The 21,577-nt window shown below is 34.0% G+C and overlaps 1 protein-coding gene across 8 annotated transcripts in view; it reads right to left on the bottom strand.

The window, feature by feature from the left end:
• Positions 1-21,577, bottom strand: part of DZANK1 (double zinc ribbon and ankyrin repeat domains 1) — a 132,445-nt gene that overhangs the window by 31,840 nt on the left and 79,028 nt on the right. For 6 of the 8 annotated variants that reach the window (XM_031951062.1, XM_031951068.1, XM_031951061.1 and 3 more), the window contains 3 exons: positions 14,577-14,680; positions 7,607-7,678; positions 23-119 (listed from right to left, as the gene is read on the bottom strand). In XM_031951062.1, coding sequence (XP_031806922.1) covers positions 23-119; positions 7,607-7,678; positions 14,577-14,680 — 273 coding nt within the window. The remainder of the gene's footprint in view (positions 1-22; positions 120-7,606; positions 7,679-14,576; positions 14,681-21,577) is intronic. The other 2 variants (XM_031951064.1, XM_031951065.1) reach the window with 2 other exon arrangements.

Raw genomic sequence — 21,577 nt, 5'->3', positions numbered from 1 at the left:
AAAACATTAAGGGAAAACTCACCAGTATAGAAATGTCTACCATAATGTCCATTTTGACCTTCTGTTGTTGGGCTTGGAAAATACTGCTCATAATTTATTGGCTTGTTGGAAAAAATAGTCTGGCAAATGACATAAAGAATGCATTTTAAAAGATAACCCTGAAATACTTTTTTTTAATGAGTATACAGCAATTAGCTAGAGCTAATTCAAGATTTAAAAAAAAGGCAATATATGAAAAAGAAAGAATGAAAAATAAAAGTTAGTAAATTAATCCCCCAAAACAATGAGCTTTTATACAATACATATGTAAAATATGTGGATGATAGCCTAGAGAATCCAGAGCAGATATCCATGATGATAGAAATGAAAGACCTCACATTTAAAAAAGATATTGCATATTAATTTAAACAAGAATCTGCAGGGAGAAAATAGGAATAATGATTGCAAGCTTGAGTATTGACAGAACATTAAGTGGAAGCAATGTATTTAAAAGAAGATAAAAATATTTCAGGATATAAAGGAACTGACAATCTGCCGAAAAACCTCTGTAGCTACAAACACCATTACTAGTATCAGTGGAGATAAGAAAACTTATAAAAAAAGATTTTTAAGAGTTAGGTGGATTAGAATGCTAAGAAAGGTTAAGGTGAAAGATACATAGTAAGGGAACAGCTAGAGGGGACAGCTGATGATCTTGGAGTCAGGAGGATCTGAGTTCAAAAATGCTCTCAAACACTTAACACTTACTAGATGAGTGATCCTGGGCAAGCCACTTAACCCCAAATGTCTCTCAAAAACCAAAAAACCAAAGAAAGATATAAAATACAATCATGGAGTAAATTAGATTATATACAATGAGAACTGTGCATATTGTATATATTATGTGTATAAACAATATCTTTTCATAAATGGTTTCTCTCTACAAAGATAAACTGTGTGTGAAGATAGTTCTGTGGAGAACTAAGACCCAAAGCTAGACTGTACATCACCTCTAGAAGTGAATTTAAGTTTTATTATCTTAATGACAGAAACAAGTGAGAAATAATTCCAATAGCTATGGTAAAATATGTTATATGTTTATGTTTAATATTTTAAGAAACGAGGTAGGCTATTTTCTGATTCAGTTTCAAAAAACAAAAAACAAAAAAACAAGGCATTTAAATATATTCCAAAACAGAAATCAGGGTGATGATATGTATTGTCTATGGCAATTCATATAACCTGTCAGTACCTCTGACATAATCAAGTAGAAGAGTATAACAGAAGTTATTTATTTGCATTAGTAGTGTGTTGCCTAATTGGGCACTCATTCCCTTCCCTAATGAAGTTATAGGTTCAAACCCCAAACCTGAAATCAGAAGTAAAAGAAACCTAAATATGTGGAAATTTGAGACAGGCATATGGATTTAGAGCTGCAAGGATTTCAGGGGTCATCTAGTCCAATACCCTTATTTTACAGATGAAGAAATAGGGTTGTTCATTAAATGACTTGCCCAGGACCATAGAGGCAATAAGCAGGCACTTGGGTACTATTCCAAATCTAACACTCTTTGCACCACATCAAGCAGTCTCTGTAATAAATATAGAAAACAATAATGCTGTATATTTAAAAAACCTAATCACTGACATTAGCTTTGTAAATATGGTTAAGTCCTTTGTAACACCCTCTTTGGGGACACTCCCTATAGCATGTTATGGTTGGTTGACTCCTTAAAAAAATTTTTTCTCAATCAATCAGCACTTATTCTCTCACCCTTCCTTCACTGGGGGGAGGGGGAGAGAGAATTCTTATTAGAGGTATTCATAGTCTCTGTTGACTATTTTCAAATCTACCCATCCTTCCCCAGCCTCTCTGCTTACTTCCAACTGCTTTTCAGATATCTTGAACTGAATGTCCAGTAGACATCCTGAATTTAAGATGTGCAAAACAGATCTGATCTTTATCCCTAAACCCTGCTTTCTAGCAGCTTTCCCCCACCAAACTTCTGTGCCCCCATTTCCCCTATTACTGTACAACATAACACCATCTTTCAAGTCCCCGAGGCCTGGTGATTTCAACTTTAAAATATCTCTTAAGTTCCCTCCTCTGAAAGGAATAGCTCTCCCCTGACAGAGCCACCATGCTAATACAGGCTGTTATCTCCTCACACCTGGCCATACGATTGCAATCTTCTGTTGGCAGGTCTGCTGGCTTCGAGTCTCTCCTTATTCCAATCCATCTTCTGTTCAGACAGTAGAGATTTTCTTCTTTCTCTCACTCTTTCCCCTCCCTCCCTCCTTCTCTATTTCTTTCTCTCCCTCTCTCCCCCTCCCTTTTTCCCTCTTCCTCCCTTTCTCCCTCTCTTTCTCTCTCTCAACATTCACAATATGCTTTTTTTTCCCTTAAGTATCAAGAGAGTTTTCAACATTCATTTTTATAAGATGTTCAGTTCCAATTTTTTTCTCTCCCCTTCCTGTTTCCCAAGACAAGCAATGTGATGTTATACATGTGCAATCATGTTAAACATATTTCTAGATTAGTCATGTTGTGAAAGAAGAACCAGAACAAAAGGGGAAAAAAAATAAAAATAAATACACACAAAAAGTGAAAATGGTATGCTTGCATCTGTTTTCAGACTCCAAGGTTCTTTCCCTGGCTGTGGATAGCATTGATTTTTTAAAATGCAGTCTGATCACAACACCCTCCTTCTCTGAGAACTCCAGTGGCTCCTTACTGTCTTCAGGATCAAATATTCAATGCTCAGTTTGGCATTCAAAGTTCTTTATAATCTAGCCCTCTCACAGCTTTTTTATATCTCATTCCCTGAGATATATGTCTTGATCCAGTGACTTAGGAACTGATAATTTTCCTTTCTCAACTTTGCCTACTGACTTCCCTGGCTTTCTCCAAGTCCCAACTAAAATCCTATCTTTTACAGGAAGGTTTTTCCAATGCCTCTTACTTCTAGTGCCTTTTCTTCTGTTAATTATTTCCTATTTATCCTTGTTTGTATATATTTATTACATTATGCATATTTATATACATTATATGTATATATATATATATATATATATTTAAATCTCTGCTGGATTGTAAGCTCCTTGAAAGCAGGAACTATTTTTTACCTCTTTTTGTATCCACAGTACCTGGCACATAGCAGGCCCTTAATAATTGCTGGGGCTTTTGGAGTTTTTTGATAAACAAATTCCCACATTAGTTATGTCCAAAAATATATCTCATTTGGCATGTTAAATCCATTGCCTTTTTGTCAAGAATTAGTACTACTTCCTTAAGATCCTGGAGGTAATGCTGAGCATTTGGTTTTCTAATTCTATTATTCATTAGCTCTCTCTACTATGTCTCCTTCCAAAAATTATGCAGTAGATTAACAGACATTTAGAAAAGGTATTAAGAAAGTTGAATAAGAATAGTTTATACAAAAAAAACTTTTCCAAATTCTGGGACATACTATCTAATATATAAATATACAGGTCCATGGTGAGAAATAGTAGTAGGATTCATGTAAAGCAAAGGGATAGTAACTCCCAGCTCCTGTTGCTTTGTGGTGCGGATGTACCTTTTTGAATCCATAGCCCACATTCTCAATAGGACTGGATAAACTAACTGTCCTACCTATAAAAGTAGTTCCCAGTTAGAGGCTTTGTTCTGTCTTTGGAACTGGATATTTCCCATGTGCTGTCTGATTTCATTCAATGGCTAATATCCTAAAATTCTATAAGATGTATTAGGTATTTACTCACAAATTGTATTGAAATTGAAGGAAAATTCCTTAGTACCCAGTATACTGATTCAACTGAAGCATCTGGGACTTCTATGATTATGTTAATTCGGGTAGAGATATCTCCACCCTTTATACACTTAATTTTCTGGATCCATTTTCAAAACCTAGCCCCAATGAGTGGGGAATGGGATGGAGAGAATAAGAGAATTTAGAACTGAAAATAAAATTAAAATGGAAAAAAAATCTCAGACCATCCATTTATTAGCTATCTAAACTTAGGTTAAGTTTAGACTTCATTTTTCCCATTCTCAGTTTCCTCATCTATAAACTAGAGACAAAAATGCCTATTCTCTCCAGGATTGTGAGGCTCAAATTAAGTTCGTATATGAACGTTTTTAAGAACTTCCAAGGGTAATATAAATATGAGCTCATCTACTTCTTCCTCTTTCTTCGTTCTCCTTTCTCTCCCTCCTCCTCTTTCTTCTTTTTTTCTTCTCTTGCCTTCTCCTCTGTCAAAACCACCCTCATTATTTCATCAATACAAAAAGTATTCTGTGAAAAACTCCCTTTACCAATAAATCTCATCTATATGAGTTATTTTTAGAGAATTGTCTCAGTCACTGAAAGGTTAAGTGATGTAATCTAGGTGATATTTGTTAGAAATAAGTTTTGTATACTTTTCTGACTGGGAGGCTATGCTACCACTCACATATTCATTGATGAATTTAAAAAATAATAAAAATTTAGCTGTTTTATTTTAAAAGGCAACTTTCTTAGACTGTAACTGATAGAAGTAGCTTCCTCACCTGTAAGTTTCCTTATATTAATGAAATCACAAGTCTAGTGAGTTGTTTTCAGTCATATCTGACTCTCTATGACCCTATTTGGGGTTTTTCTTGGCAAAGATACTGGAGTGGTTTGTCATTCCCTTCTGCAGCTCATTTTATAGATGCGGAACGAGGCAAAAAGGGATAAGTGACTTGTCCAGGGTCACATAACTAAGGCCAGATTTGAACTTAGGTCCTTCTGCCTCCAAGAATGGGGCTCTATTCACTGTGACACCTAGCTACCCTGTTCAAATCTAGCGTATATTCCTTTTCCTTTCTTTTCATTCTGTTTTAAATTTTTAATTAATTTTTTTTACATGAGTATAGTTGCTCCCAGCATCCCTCCTTATTGCTTCCCAATATGAAGTACCTTCATATAATAAGTAGTATTTTAAAGGCAAAAAGAAAAGGAAAATCTGTACAAGCTATACAATAATAAAGTCTAAAAATATGTATAACATACAACACTTAGGGACCTTTCATCTCTTAAAAGAGACAGAATGGGATTGTTTTTTCCTATCTCTTTCAAGCCATGCTTATTCTTTTAAATTTTTAAATATTCCTTTTTTATTTTGGGAGAAGTAATGAATCAATTTGGTATAAGAACAAAAAGTAAAACTTCTGTTATGTATATATTTCCTGTTCTTTTAAAAAAAGAAAGTTTTACTGACATTAAATGATATTGGTGACCTCAATGTCAAATGGCTATGTGTTACACACAGTATATTAAGTTTTGTTGTTGTTGTTGAGACAATTGGGGTTAAGTGACTTGCCCAGGGTCACATAGCTAGGAAGTGTTAAGTATCTGAGGCCAGATTTGAACTCAGTTCTCCTGACTTCCTGCCTGGTGCTCTATCCACGACACCAACTAGCTACTCATAGTATATTAAATATTTTAAGGGAAAAACGTAATTTCACAAAATGATAGGGTCAACAGTGACACCCTCATTCTCTCATTTGTGAATTTCAATATATTGAATTTACATACTTTTGGCTAAGTGGATTTATAGGCTTCATTATCTAGTTTTAAGTAAACACAACGGATAAGTTGATTTAAAAGATTTTTGCAAAGGAACCAGAGTTTTAAGATCTTACTAATAATGCGAGCACAAGATTCCCCACAACAAGAAAATGTTTGCAAAGCTGACACTTCTAATCTTAGCAGCAGCCCTTCATTAAGCACATTGCAAAATAAAAATAATAAAGACTGAATCAGAATTGACAAGAAGTAAGCTCAATTAGAAATTATCAAAATTATGATTTTAAATATGGATTTGTATCAATTGTTGTTTATACTGAATCTCACCTTAAATAATTAACTAAAATTATATATATGTATATATATGTATAAAGCCATCATAGTTAGCAAGTTATTTTAAAAAAACATTCAGAGTTATGAATAATTTTTTATTGTTATTCAAAGTCATATAATAATCCAGTACCATACCAAATTTTGCTGAAGGTAAATGTTTATAAGTTGTTTCTTTTTCTTTTTTTAGATTTCTTACTGAATACTGAAAGACAAAAGCCACATGCTACTGAAGAAACTCACGTTCTTGTTGCCATAGAAAAAAATGGCTGAAATAATACATGGAAAACAATACTATATCAGATATAATATATATATATATATATATGTGTGTGTATATATATATATATATATATATATATATACACACACACATATATATATTCATTCCTTTGTCAGATAATACTTTTGGAAGACTTATAGAAAACATCATTGAAAATTAAAAGGAATGTGTAAAGGGGGCAGCTAGGTGGTGAAGTAGATAGAGCACCAGCCTTGAAATCAGGAGGACCTAAGTTCAAATTTGGCCTCAGACACTTAACCTCCTAGACCTCCTAGCTGTGTGACCCTGGGCAAGTCACTTAACTCCAATTGCCTCAGCAAAAAAAAAAAAAAAAAAAGAAAAAAAGAAAAAAGAAAAGAAAAAGAAGTGTGCAGAAAATTACACAGTATGGGAAGTTTGATTCTTACAGAGTTGGATGAAAAGTACAAATATGACTAAAATGCTTAAATTTTTGTTGTTGCTCAATCATTTCAGTTGTGTTCAACTCTGTCATCTCCATTTGGGGTTTTCTTTTCAAAGATAGTGGAGTGGCTTGTCATTTCCTTCTCCAGCTCATTTTATAGATGGAGGCAAAGAGGGTAAAGTGATTTGCCCAGAGTCTCGGTTAGTAAAGAGTCTGAGGTCAGATTTGAATTCAGGAAGATGAGTCTTCCTGACTTCAGTTGTATCACTCTTTCCACTACACACCTAGCTGCCCCTAACATGCTTTATGTTGTGATAGTTGCTACAATGCTTTGTTTTGTTTTTTTTTTTTGTTGGTGAAACATGAAAGATATAGTAGAGAAAATATGATTTCAATAGTAAGGTTGTTTTTATTTTTAAAAAACCTTACTATTGAAACCATATCTTCTCTAGTATACCTAACCATATATAATATGGAGAAACTGTCAAAGTATAGCTACTGAGAGAGTAACTACATTAGAAAAAGGATTTCAAGGTAAAGTTACTGAGACAAAGTAACATTAAACATGAAATTCATTCAGTGTATCACCTATAAGCAAGTCATTGTAGTGAAGAAGAGAATAAAGGGCTATAAGGTATTGCTGGTGTGGCTATGGTTATTTAATAAATTAAATTAAATATATTAAAATTTATTAAAATAAGATCTTCAAATAACTATTTTCATAAACTTTGTATTACAAAGGCAAGGGGCCATAAAGATTTTTTGTATCACATGGAGTACATTGACAAAATGCTGAAAAGACCTTTAGGATGAGTTCTGGATTGTTCTCTCAAGTATTTTACCTCGGTCAGACACATTCCTTAGACCCAGTACCTAGGTTTAGTCTATTTTTCAGTTCTATATTAATATGAGTTGCCTATTATGAATTTTAAAAATATTTCAAGACAAATAAAAGCATTACCATGAATTTTTAACTCAAAAATAAGGAAATAAATAGATTTCCAAATTTAGGGTTTTTGTTATTATTGTTGATGTTTTAATAATGTGACTTTTGCTACCCACCTTTGTGATTTGCATGTAATTCAGTCTAATGCTGACTGAATAATTGTCTTCATGGATTGTAGCTGAGAGAAGCTGTTTAAAAAAACCCAAACACATAAAGTAGACATTAATAATTGTTTGATAATCATTGACTTGAAAAACAGCCTAGAAAATAAGGGGCTTTGAACTATATGTTTGATCTGCTTGTGCATCCTTAGATATTTAATTTTCATAATTAGTATCTCTTCTTTGTGAAAGGACAGAGTCCAGGAGAGAAACAATGGAAACATACTGGTTAGATGTTAGAAATCACTTAATTGTTTCTGTTAAATTGCTTTGTCTAAAAATAGAAGGATTAGATTATGTATTCATTAGGAAAGATTTTTATCCTTGAGATTATCAAACAATAAAGTAAATTGACAAAGATAGATTTTGTAACATTTAATAAGAGATAATTTATATGAGATTTTTTATTATATCTTAGTGTTGTCAGGGGTAGACAAGATCAGGGGATCTCAAAACCACAACTCCCAAGTCATATTAAGCAGCCTTCTGTTTAGATGAATATTTAAGTACATTAAGTTTTTATGAAGAAAAATATAGATTGAAATAGTAATTGTAATACCTAAGAATAGCATGGAATGTAAAAAGTGACTTAAAAGACAGCATCAAAGATATGTGTCAAATAACATTAAAAAATATCATTAGTGACTTCATTTGCCTTCTTCCACCATTTTTGTGAAGTTGGTTTCAGCTGCTTGAAATCATGGAGAAGTCACAGGATTATTCCCCTTCTCAAAGGTCACCCAATTTAAGGAATGTCACAAAATTAACCTTTTCATTCTCAACTCAGTATCACCTGATCTCTACCGATAGGAAATCAGATATTTCAAACCCTATAATCCTGTTTTTCATTCTTTCCAATTATATACTAACTGTAGAAATGAAAAATCATTATCCCTGCCTACCAAGAGCTTTGGTCCTGGTTTGTTTCTACCACATAAATTTCTATAAATAAATCATTTTTTGGACATAACTCTTTGATTTCTTTACTCCACATAATAGTTACAGTGACCAACAAAGGAACTGAGGTTGTATAACTTACTGGACTCTTGCTGAAGGAACACCTGAGGGTGTTTTGATAAGATTTCTTTTTCAGTGAAGGACCTCCCATCTCTGGACCTCCCTGTCCCCTCTAAACCACATCCACACAGACCTTTGTAAAGATTAAGTGGTCCCCTGATGAAGGTATCATGGGGCCAGCTATAGTAAGCACCTGGATACTCTGTTGGTGAAGTTCTTAATGGCCTGTGTACAGGAAAAACTTCCTATTCAAAGGGTGTTACTAAGAATAGAGCTTTCAAATTGTATAAAGATTGGTCTAAAATATATAAAAACCCAGACAGGTTCTTGATCTTGCTGAAAGAATTAAAGGCTTCGAGAATGCTTTTAGAAAATTTGTGTGCCCTTTTTGATTAAACTAGGACCTGTCCCAGCCAAAGTAAGGGAATTTACAAATTTGCTTACAGCAAAGTTTCATCTAAGCTTATTTGAACACTTATGAAAATATTTGAAATTGTACCTCTTATCTGTCTGTATTGAAGTTAAATATTTCAGCCAGCTTAGACCTTACAATTCAAAAATCTCAATTTTGTCTTAGAATAAATAGGCAATAGAGAATGGAAGCTTACAACAATCAGAATTTTTCTGGGGTTTTGAATCACCTATTAGGTATTAAACATATGTGTGAAAACTCTAGAATGTAGTTATTCTTAATTTGAAAATGAAGGATGAATGAAGTGTCCTTATATTGTTAACTATGTATTATAACATGAGAAGAAGAACTAGCACTAAGCTGTGATTACTAAAATTTTAAAATTAGAGAAATCTCTTGGGGCTATAATTTGATATTGTTCTGAGTCTGATTTCAGGTACAATCGCCTAAAATACTATGAAACCAATAGTCTAGCATTCAAGGGGAATGTCATGTGTTACCCAAAAGGAGTGCAGTTTGAGAACTGTTAAAGGTGGATGTCTGTCCCTGGAAAAAGTTGAAGGGATGACCTTTGATACTCAGTTTCCCCATTTTGTTATTTCTTTCTCATTCAGGAAATTTTCCCATCTGATGAATTCTGTGTCTGGCCTGTGAATAATGCTGAACTATGCTCTAGGATATACTATTAACTATGACTTGTGCATATAATCAAACAGAGCTAAAAGCTAAGTCTTTCCCTTGTTAAGGCTTATTTCAGGTTAGTCTGTGCCCTTGAAGCGAAAGACTTTGGATCATCATAACCATGCCCTCCTCTTCTTTTCATAGCAAAATTCTAGAATCAGAGCAGGCAAACAGTGTAAATTTTTGTTGTTGCAATATTAAGTCTATTAATTAATAGGTTAATACTTAAACATCTCTGAGTTATTATAATAGTATGAAAGCATGAAAAATCTTGCTGTTTTCAATCTAAATTTGTAATCAATTCAACTAAACAACTAAGAAAATAAGTCCTTAGCTTTCCCATTTACTTGCTAATAATTATATATTCATATATAATTTTAGGTCCTTGAAGTATCTGATTCTGTCAAAGTGATATGAGGATAATATTTTCAAAAAAGGGGAATAAGAAAAAGATGTTATAATATTCTAAATAAATGGAGTAGTAAATTTTGAAAAAACAGGCTCAGACTTTTCTTTTAAGAACTAGGATAGATAAAATATATCTGTATATATGGATATATACACACAATTTCCAAATATTTTAATGGGATAAACATGCCTTGAGTGAGTTTTTGTTCTTAAAGTTGAGAGTTCTTAAAGTCTTTTGAGTTCTTAAAATTGGATTAAGGATTTTATATCTAAAATTTTAAAGAAAATTAAATTGTTCTTCTATTTTGAAGTTTCTATACTTTAAAAGACAAAAGGGCTCATTTTCCATATATAATTCTTTTTCAACATTCTCCCTTCAGCCTGCTGATGGCAGAGTCCACATCGAGGAAAGGGTTTAGGTAAAGACAGAAACAGGAAGTACTATACAAAAACTTAAATTCTCTGAAGTTTCAGGTAAATTATGGGTTTTTCAGTTGAGATTTTTTTTTTTTATTGCTCTAATATTAATAGGCTTTGATCTGATTTTCACCAATGAACTAGTTATTGGGAAACCAAATTTAGGAGGCTGTACTAAATTATACTGAGTCTAGTTACAGACATATTTTAGCAGAATTGCCAAGGAATCTGCAAATGATTTGGAAGCAGGGAAGTAGATCTTCTAGGAAAAGTTCTCTTCAGAACTTCCCTGAGGATGAGATCTATTTCAGGATGTCCAAGATGTTTCTAGAGACCACACAACTATTTCGGACATCTGGGACTCCAGATGAAATATACTGATTAAGTGGACATTAAGAGTAGGTTACAGGATTAAAAGCAAACAACATTATTTAATATTAATGATCATTATTGTTTTGCTTTCGTTTTTTGTTTCACGGTATTTGTATTTACTGAATTTTCTTGGTTACGTTGATGACCTCCCCTCTCAAATTAGTCCATGATGAGCCCACTAAATAGTTTGATTTGACTAAGTAGCCTGACTATAGTTCACCTATAGAATCTATTTAACAAGATTTGTCTCTTTAGGGGATATATGAAATTATGACTCTGGTTGTACTCTTTGTTCCTCTTATTCTTTGATGACTCCTTTCTGTCCTGAAATTCCTGATAAATCATTTGACTTTTTGACTTCATCCAGCATTTTGGGAATATAAGTTACCTGATTTGGGAGAAGTCATAAGATAGACACCTCCTCCCAAAGGTCACTTAACTTAATAAATGTCACATTAACCTCCTTCCTCTCACTTCAGTGTTACCTAATCCTTTTCCACAAATAAGAAACAATCCCTCTAATTCTGTTTTCCCCTCCAAATTGTATATTAACTTTGTAGAAACTTATGGTCATTGTCCTTGGTCTTGTCCATCAGCCTTGAATCTGATTTATTTCTGCAACTACATGCACGTAAGTGACTATATGGATATAACTATTTCATTTCTTTATTCCATTGTAACAATGACCAGAGAAAAGGTAGACTGGTCATGTGGTGAGCACAAAGGCTATTGGACAAACAGTCTATGGGCTATCAAGAGACCTAGAAGATTGCTAGAAGTTGGGTGGACTCCCATTGTGGAAAGTTTATAAATAAAATACTAGGCACAGATGGGGTATACCTTATATCTTTAGGGAGGACCCATATTGATAAGCTCACAGATTTAATGAAGAACTTTAAAAAGCGAAAAAGCATTAAGAAATTAATGAGATCAACAAAATATTCAAACAATTGGAGGTGAAGACCACTAAACTAGACCTAACACTTCCTTCTGAACACTATGAGTCTATTAATCTTCTGTAACATAGAATACTTTGGAAAATATATAATCAAGTAGTTCAGCCCCTAAAAATGTTAAAATACTTGAAGGGAAATTGAGATTTTTTTTTTTTTTTCTGACCATACTAACACACTAAAACAACTAGATTTTACTGATGGCATATACATAATAGAAGCAGGAATGTGGGCTAAGAGGATAAAAAACAAAGTTCTTGCTTTTTCACCTTTTGCTTGGCTTTAATTTTTTTTTTCATGCTAAGCTAGAGGAAAATTTGTATCTTGTATCTCTAACCTAACCTAGATAGTTATCTATACGAGAGGGCTTTGATATCTCAGACATTGGTTAAATAGGGAAGACCTTATCTCAATCTTGGGAGCACTTAGTTTGGTTTTTGTTAACTGGGTGTGGTGATTATGACTAAAGAACTATGAGATTCTTGCCACAATATCCTAGCACAAAGCTTCTTAAGCAACTCATTAGTATACAAATTTGCTTTCATCTTTAATAAATGGTAAAATTATATATATATACCAAAGAACTGTTTTAAAATTTATGATTTTTTTACGTAAATGTTAGATTTGTACACCTATTTTATATACCTACTAAAACTTTATTACTAAAAATTTCTTGAACAAAAAGGGATCATGAGTGGAAAAAGTTTAAGAATATCTGCCTTAGCAGCCTGAACTGAGATCACTTGAGTGGCCCTGATGTGATATAGCTTCTAGGAGAAACAGAAATAATTTTAAGTTTCCCTAACCTTAAGGAGCTTCTGTTTTAACAATCTGTCAGTGATTCCAAATCTTCTGGCTTTGGAATCTGTGATCCTGAGGCTCTCTGATCTAAGAATGCTATTGCTCTCTCTATGATTACAAAAGTCTTCTGGCCTAGGAATATAATAATATTTCTTCCCTTAAACTTTAGGGAAGATATATTAGTGATCCTGAGACTCTCTAAGCTTAGTATGCTATTATTCCGACAATCTTGTCTGTCAATGATTCTAAAGTCTGTTAATGATTCTAGGATAGTCCTAGATCCACTGGTAAGTGATAACCAAATTCTAGGCCATAAAATTAGCATATCAATGACATAAAGAACTGGATAAATTTGTCTCCTTGTTCCAGGTTATTTGCTAAACTCTTAGACTTTAGCACACTTCAAATGGCATTACAATTACAATAAACTTTGCTCCTTGACTTGGATGTGGGTTCAAGCCTGTTCAAGCAAAACAATACACCCAATAGAAATGTCATGATACCAGAAATACCGTGGGGCCATGAAATGAACAGAACTATGTGCCAATGGAGATTTCATGCATTGTAGTCATCAATGCACCAACAAGCTCTATTGCAGATCCAGCTGTTTCCCCTAATATCCAGCAGAGATGCCATGCTCAGCAGGCCCAATGAGAGCAGTATGTTGAACAAAAGCTATCAGTGGACCTGCAGCAGTAGAGATATGAGTTCTCTCTCCACATACTTTTGCCACATGTTCCTTGTATGCACAACTTTTTTGTGATCTCTATATTATACATACACATATATGTATATATCTATAGATACACACACATGGGTAATTAAGTGGTATAGTATAGTAGAGTGCTGGTCTTGAAGCAGGAAGATGAGTCTTGCTGAGTTCAAATCTATTATTCTATTCTATTATTAATTATTAATTCATACTCTCTCCTCTGTACCACCTAACTGGCCTGTTCTTAGAAAGTTGCCTTGAACACTGACTTGTCCAGGGTCATACAACTGGTATACATAGAGGCGGGATATGCATTCTGGTGCAAGTTGCCTCGAAGCTTTAGTTCCATCTTAAATAGACTTCCTAATAGCATGTACTTGCTATTAAATAATTCACTGAGTCTTCAGGCAACAAAGCCAGACAAGTGAGTTTGGGGACTTCCAAGTTACTGGTAGTGTCCTTAAACTAGACATGGATTCTACACTGACTCAGAAAAAAGGCTCTTTGAGTCATCATAATCATTTTTAGCAACATCTGGCTATTTTTTTATTTTTCTGGTCAACTTCCATGCTGAGCCTGCCTAATCTGACTCTATAAAAAAGCTCTCATAAGATTATAACATGAGGTGCTACAGCTGCCAGCTAAACACTCTAAGGACTCTGCTTGAGAAAAAAACAAAAATAAAAAACAAACTCAAAAAATCTCTTTCAGCCAGAGTGGAACAAATATTGGTAGAGCTTGACAATCCATGATTCCTAGATTTTTTATGCTTTTTTTTAAGCTGGATTTATATGGCACAAAAATGTTGAGAGTTAATACATTGTAGGAAAATTTACAGAGATAACAAATTATGATGTTTAGTCATATATCATGTTTCTAGAAAAACTATAAAAATGTGCCTACTTTGTAGATGTCCCTACTAAATAGCCCAATAGGACCTGGAAGTGTTTTTTAAAAAGTCATATTATTGGGGCAGCTAAGTGGCACAGTAGATATGAGCATCAGCCCTGAAGTCTGGCCTCAGACACTTAACCAGTCCTAGCTGTGTGACCCTGGACAAGTCACTTAACTCCAATTGCCTCAGGAAAAAATTTATTCCTACTCCTTGGCCTGTCTTTTTTATCCATATATTCTATACTTTTTTTTTTTTACCTTTCCCATTCTTGGTTCTCCAACTAAAGCCCTGAAATTAGGGTTGTTCTGTGCATAACTTTTGAGATGAGCAAAGATGTGATCCAGCTGTTTCCTCCAATATCCTGAAAAATGGGGGAAAAAAAAAACAGTCATTCTGATCATTCTGTTACTTTGTAGAACTGAGAAAAAAGTTCAAATGAGAATTTTTTTGTTCATGTCTTATGCTTTGTTTTTAAACATTTGATTATTTTTGGTAGTTAATTTTTTGAAGTCAGTATTAGAATGTCATTATAATTACTGATTCTTAAAGCACAGAGAACGGCTATTCCAATCCTTTCATTTTATAGATGAGAAAACTGATGCAGAGAGCTAAGAGGTTTGCTTATTGTCACACATAATTAGTGGCAGAATTAGAATTAAAATCTAGGTTTTTTAAAATTCTCAATCCAATTCTTTCCCCAAGACTTCAAGTTCTCTCTCTAATAGCAGTTCAATTTGATTCCTAGAAGATCTGGGAGGGTGGGGGATGGGGGGTGGGAAATCCAGGCTTCTTTTTTAGTGTTGGTTGGCAAGGAGATTTGGATTCTATGCTTAGCAACAGTATTGCCAGGATAATATGATTGTAAATTCACTGGAAACTCATTTGATCTTTTTATAGTTAAATAACAACAACAGTAATAGTGAGGATTACATTCATGTAAATAACACATTCAAGTACATAGTGCAAATATGAAAAAAAATTGGATAGCTGCCAAAATGTCTTATTAATTTCAATCAAGTAAACAATGGAATGATGTCAGAAACCTTTTACTGTGTTTTTTGTATTGCACAACCATATACTATTCAAAGTTATATTCAAATGATGCAGCCATTATTCAACTATTTGACAACTACTTTGTTTCCAGTTTCCCTCTGTGACTTATTTACCCTAATTCTCCATTTAATGAATTTAATTCTCTATCTATCACCAAATTGTAAGTGATAAAGGGAGAATAAAGGGCTTGAGCCTCTGTCTTATCTTTTTTTCTTAAGGATTAAAAAAAACAATCTACCAGAGACTTAGCACTGCAAGTATTCCCCTTAAGTGTCCATTTTTTTTTTTTTTTGGTTCCCCTTAACTTTCAAAAACCAAAATATAATTAAAAAAAAAAAAAAAAGCTTGCACATTTTTTGCCTCTAGAAAGATTATGAGATAACAGCTGGAACTTCTTTCTGCTCCTACCAGTTTCCATCTTCCAGGACACATTCATGTAGACTTCCCAAGAAGTCCTCTCCTCAATAGTTTCATCTTCAGGGTAATAGTTACAGGAAGGAATGGCTAAAGCTATAAATTCTTGCCTCACACCCAACTTCTTCCCCTACCTAGCTCAGAGGAAGATTAAGGCCAAATATGCCAAAGGGAGAAATAACTACAATTTCATCATCCTACCACACCTTTTACTATGATGATTTCACCTTTGTCCTCCCAATGAGAACCTGGAGTCCCAAAAGTTAAGCAAATAGTCCACTTTAGGGGAAAAAGCAAAGAGCAAAATGCATGATTTAGGATCCTCCTGAAGTTTGCAAAACTCAGACATTGACTCAAATAATTCGACAATTGACTCAAATAAACCCTATCGTTTCTCCACAAAGTCATATCATTTGGGGAGTCCTTATTCCTACTGACAGAGGAGGAAACAGTCCAAAGCCTTGTCATATTCTCACAATTCACATTAGAGAGAGGATTCAAGGTCCAGTCTTCTAAGTTTGGTCCTCTTTCTGTTACACGATGTTAGTCATTTGGTAAGCCAATTGTTCTTAAATATTTTTCTTTTTTGTTGCTGTTGAAGAAGGCTTTTCATCACTTTTCAAAATCCAAGTAATCTTTGTTGATAGCTATTTCCATTCAGCAGTGGTCATAGATTTACAAGTCTTCACTTTGGGAATTCATTTAGCTCATTTACCATGTGAAATCATGTATTGCTGATTACCTTTTTATGGGTATAGTTCCTCAGACCAACTGGATTATAATAAAAGTAGCTAACATCTATATAGCATGGAACTCTATGTCATGTTCTTTACAACTATTATATTCTTTAATGTTCACAATTATCTTCGGAGGCAGATTCTATTGTTATCATCCCTATTTTGCTGATGAAGAAATTGAGGCAAACAGTGGTTAAGTGACTACAAGGTCACAAAGCTGGTAAATAACTGAGGCAATATTTGAACTCATGACTTCTTGATTTCCAGCTCAGTGTTCTAACTACCTCAGCACTTAGCTGTTACTTCTTGAGGGTTAAGAAGCATGTCTTTGCTTTGTAACTCATTAATGCACTTATTAAATCAGGCATTTAATTATCTGTCTTCTCATAATGGAGATAGACTGTCAAATATTGTTTTTTAAGTTCAATATAGTCATTACTAATGATTTGTGTTAAATGATAAAATGGAAACTTAAGTATTCCTATGAATTTCAAAATAAGATCTATTATCGCTTGTGGATTAAGTCTGAAGACAGTGGAATGGAATTAGTCATGTCAAATAGATCCCTTTGGTTTTATGATCCCATGATTCAAATTTAATATCCAAATCTTCTTTGTTATTATGCTTCATATTCAATGTATCTTTAAAATTCCTTGGTCCCTTCTTTTTTTTTTAAATTAAAACTTTTTATTTAAAAAACATATGCATGGGTAATTTTTCAACATAGACCCTTGCAAAACCTTTTATTTCAAATTCCGCCCCCCCTTCCCTCACCCTCCTCCCCTAGGTGGCAAGTAAAATATGTTAAAATACGTTAAATCCAATACATGTATACATATTTATACAATTATTTTGCTGCACAAGAAAAATCAGATCAAAAAGGAAAAAAATGAGAAACAAAATGCAAGCAAACAACAACACAAGAGTGAAAATGCTATGTTGTGATCCACAATCAGTTCCCTCTCTGGATGCAGATGACTTTCTTCATCACAACATCAAATGGTCCCTTCCTATTTCTTCCTTCTCTCTATAATTACCAATTTACTTTCCTTTTCCTTCAGAATAGTTCACCTAATCCTTTTCTTCCTTAACAACAAGGTCTTGGTTAAAGAATCAAAATTTTAGGAATGGAAAAAAAATAGGAAATGGTCTAATATCACTCTCCCCTATTATAATGTCTTTTAGCAGTATTCTTTGGGTTTAATATTCCCTGAGAGAATTTTAGTGCAATACTAATGGAACTGCAATTCTGTTTGAAGGAAAAAATATATTTAAAATTGCACCTCACCCAATACATTGTGAATGTGCTCCTTTAGCAAAATATATACTGATCCATTTAGCACAAGGCAGAATACCAAATCAATGATAATTTTGAAAGGTATCCTTAGTTATTAAGGAAGAGATATTTAAATTTTTTTCATATACATTAGCATAAGAAATTAATTATCTCTTAGACATTTTGTCTTATGAAGTTGGGAGTATGTTTTATTTGGTAAAGCTACTTTACTGACCCAGATATTTAAATCAATTTGTTCTTTCAGCAAGCTTTAACTTCTCCAAAGCTTAGTGTCTAATGATTTGCCTTCACTTGCAAATTTCATCAGAATGAATTCTCTAAAAAATGAGATCAAAGAATTTTTTGTTTTAATCTTTTTATTTATATCATCTTCATTTCTTAATTTATATTGACCCAAGGGATCATCTCTTGTAACAAAGAACAAAAGAAAAGCGGGGGAGTGGGGAAAAGAGGTGTAATAAAATTAATCAAGACACACCTAGCAACATATGAGAATTGAGCACTTTAAAATATAAAACCTTCACAGTTATGAAAGAGATGTCAAGTACTTTCATCATATTCCTGCTACTTACTCCAGACCCCACACTATTCTATGTACTTTTCTTCTCTAAGTATCCCTTCACTATCAGTCTCCAGTACAAAATACTGGTGACTTGTCTACAAAAGCAGCTGACTATTGAAGAAATATTGCAAGTGCCTAAGGCATATTCATGAAGATAAAGCAAGTGATATTAAAAAATATATATTATTTTTAAAGAAACACACTATATTCAAATCAATGCTGTATTTTGTGTCTGATAATTATAAAGACCTAAGTTCTGTGAAACAATGTGTATGTTATAGTAAATAAAGATCCTTTTAATCAATATAAGGTGACTATTTTAAAAGGTGCCATTTAATTCAACTGAGCTTCAATGTATGATTCTTCTCTTCTGGGATTCTGTATTAGTCTTATGTCAAACTTTGTAACATTACAATATAAGGATTTTTTGGGGTATTATCAATCAAGAGCTTAACTTTTCTTTAAACATAATTAATGATTAATATAACATAATAATCTTATATAAGTCAAATAAGTTCCCTTTTTAGAAATTATAAAATTCAAGAAATCATAAAATAATTCTCTTTAAAGGTCCCAACCTCTTAGAACTAAAGGAAATGAAAATGAAAAGAATGCACTGATCATTTGAAAGAAATTCCCAAATGAAAACTTGGAGATTCTCAAATACTGAGCTAGTTCTGGCAATGTGTATGTCAACCTCGTAATCAATGTGTACATCCCTAGAAAGTATACTGCCAAGATAAGTGACCATATCTACAGCATCAAGAATTTCTCCATTTGTTATAACTGTCAATTCCATGTATAGATGGTATGGTGCTGGCTGTTGGAGAACCTCTATTTTCTTGGTGTTAATTGTTAGGTTAAAATTGGGCAAATGGAAGAAAAATGATCCATATTTTGTTGTATCTCAGCCTCAAAGGCAATATTGAGTATATAATCATTTGTAAACAAAAAGTCATGCACCAACTCTCCCTTTGCTTTAGTGTTGGCTTATAGCCTTTTCAGTTTAAATGATTTACTGTCAATGTGGTAATTGACTTTAATGCATTTTTATCCTAGTTGAAAGCATCTGACAACATCACTGAAAACATGCTAAAAAGTATGGCAGCAAGACTGGGTCTATTTCACTCTATTTGTGGCTAAGAAAGTGCAAGAGCCTTGTCCATTATCTAGAACCTGTGCCAGAAAGCCATCTTGAAACTGGAATACAATACTGATGAACTCAGAGCATCTATATTTTGCTATGATAATCCACAGGCACTTATAAACTAATCATTTCAAAAGTTGTGGTTAGATAGATAAATATCGTAATCAGATCTCTGTTTTGCTCCTGGCATTTCTCCTCAAGTGGTTAGGCAGCAACATCATGTTGACCATTCCTCAGCCCTTTCTGATACCATATTGGCTCTTGGGTAGACGACAATCAGAAACAAACTATTCACATGTGGAAAAACACTCAAGCATTCCTAATCAACTGATGTTGAGCCTTCTGATAGTTGTCTTGCCTTGAAGCACTGCATCTGCTGAGCATGAAGGTTTAGCTTGAGGATGAGTCTACGATTGCTGGATAATGCACTCTTCCTTCCTCTGTGTTTTCCCTTTATGATACATAGTTTATTGAATGCCAGTGTTTGTTGTGAGAGTGCATCCATGACATTTTGTTGTGTTTAGATAAATGGAAGACAGTGCTGGTAATGAGAAGTCAGAAGACACATATCTTCAGCAGAAAGTGACTGTTGCTGTTTCCAGCTTCATTCCTTGCAAGGACTCTCTGCCATTTTTGAAAGTCTTACTCTGACATTTAAGTCACACAGAATTACTTGTCCTCTTTCAGCATTTTGAGGAGGGTCTCCAGGTTTTCATAAAATTTTTTACTTCATCTAGCTTCATTACAGTGGGAGCACATGCACTGATGATGATGATGTATCACTTTACTTCGAGTAGCAATTGCATTGTCATGAGCCTGTCATTCACTCCTTTTGAGAACCATACAAGCTTGTTGACTATATTAGATGTGATGCAAAATTGATACCAGTTTCACAGTGTTTCCATCACTGTGGCAACTCCAGAAAAACATGTATCCAGCTCTAAATTTGGTAAGCTACTCTTCATTTGCCAGTCTTATTTTCCTCAGTTCTACTATATGGATACGATACCTGCTGGGTTCTCTTGCAACAAGAGCTATTTATCTTTCAGGTCTAATGGATTTCTTTTTATCCATATATGTGTACACATTCCATGTACTGCGGGAAGTGGAATCATCTTCACAAAAGTTTTTGTGCTGCTGAATACTATAAATGCTTGTCTTTTTCTGTAAGAGCTTCTATAGGAGTTTCCCTTGAAAACTATATGAAACCAAGCCTCTGAACAGGGTCTGACAGAATGGAACCTCTCTGCAGTTCAAGAAACCTGAAAACTTCAAGAAAGGTCAGTCTCATTGAATGAAAAGGGGTTTCAGCCCTTCTCAGACAGACTCTGGGAAAACCAGTGAGAAAGTTTTAATCACAGCAGATCAGTCTGTCCTGGCTCAGTAGAGGAGCACAGCAGGGGGCAGCCTCCAGTGCCAGCTCAGAAGACAAACTCTGGGAAAGCAGGCTGTTTCCTAGAAAAGAACAGGCAGAGCTACCCCTGCAAACACAAGGGGACACTGCATTTCAATGCCAAGTCTCAGAACTGCACAGGAAGCTGGGACAGTGCCCCCTGGATCCCAGGAGCAGAGCTACACTTTAAAAGTAAAAAAGGGAAAATACCAAAAGAAAAGGCAAGAAAATGAGCAAGAAACAGAAAAGAACCTTGACCACAGAAATTTACTGTGGTGACAGGGCAGACAAAAGTACAAACTCAGAGGAGAATAGAATGTCCACAGAGGAAATCTCAAAAAGTGGCATGAATTGGTCTCAAGCCCAAAGAGTCTTCTTGGAAATGCTCAAAAAAGACTTCAAAAGGCAAATAAAAGAAGTAGAAGAAAAAACGAGAAAGGAAATGAGAAATATGCATGAGAAAGGCAATAGTTTAGAAAAGGAAGGATTTCAATTGATCAGTGATGGACAAAAGCAGCTACACACCCAAAGAAGAACACTGGGAAATGAATGTAAACTGTTCCCATTTTTGTTTTTTTTCCCGGGTTATTTTTACCTTCTGAATCCAATTCTTCCTGTGCAACAAGAGAACTGTTCGTTTCTGCACACATATATT

The sequence above is a fragment of the Sarcophilus harrisii genome, chromosome 2 (genome assembly GCF_902635505.1).
Source record: "Sarcophilus harrisii chromosome 2, mSarHar1.11, whole genome shotgun sequence".
Classification (NCBI taxonomy): domain Eukaryota; kingdom Metazoa; phylum Chordata; class Mammalia; order Dasyuromorphia; family Dasyuridae; genus Sarcophilus; species Sarcophilus harrisii.
This window is presented reverse-complemented; position numbering and strand designations above follow the sequence as displayed.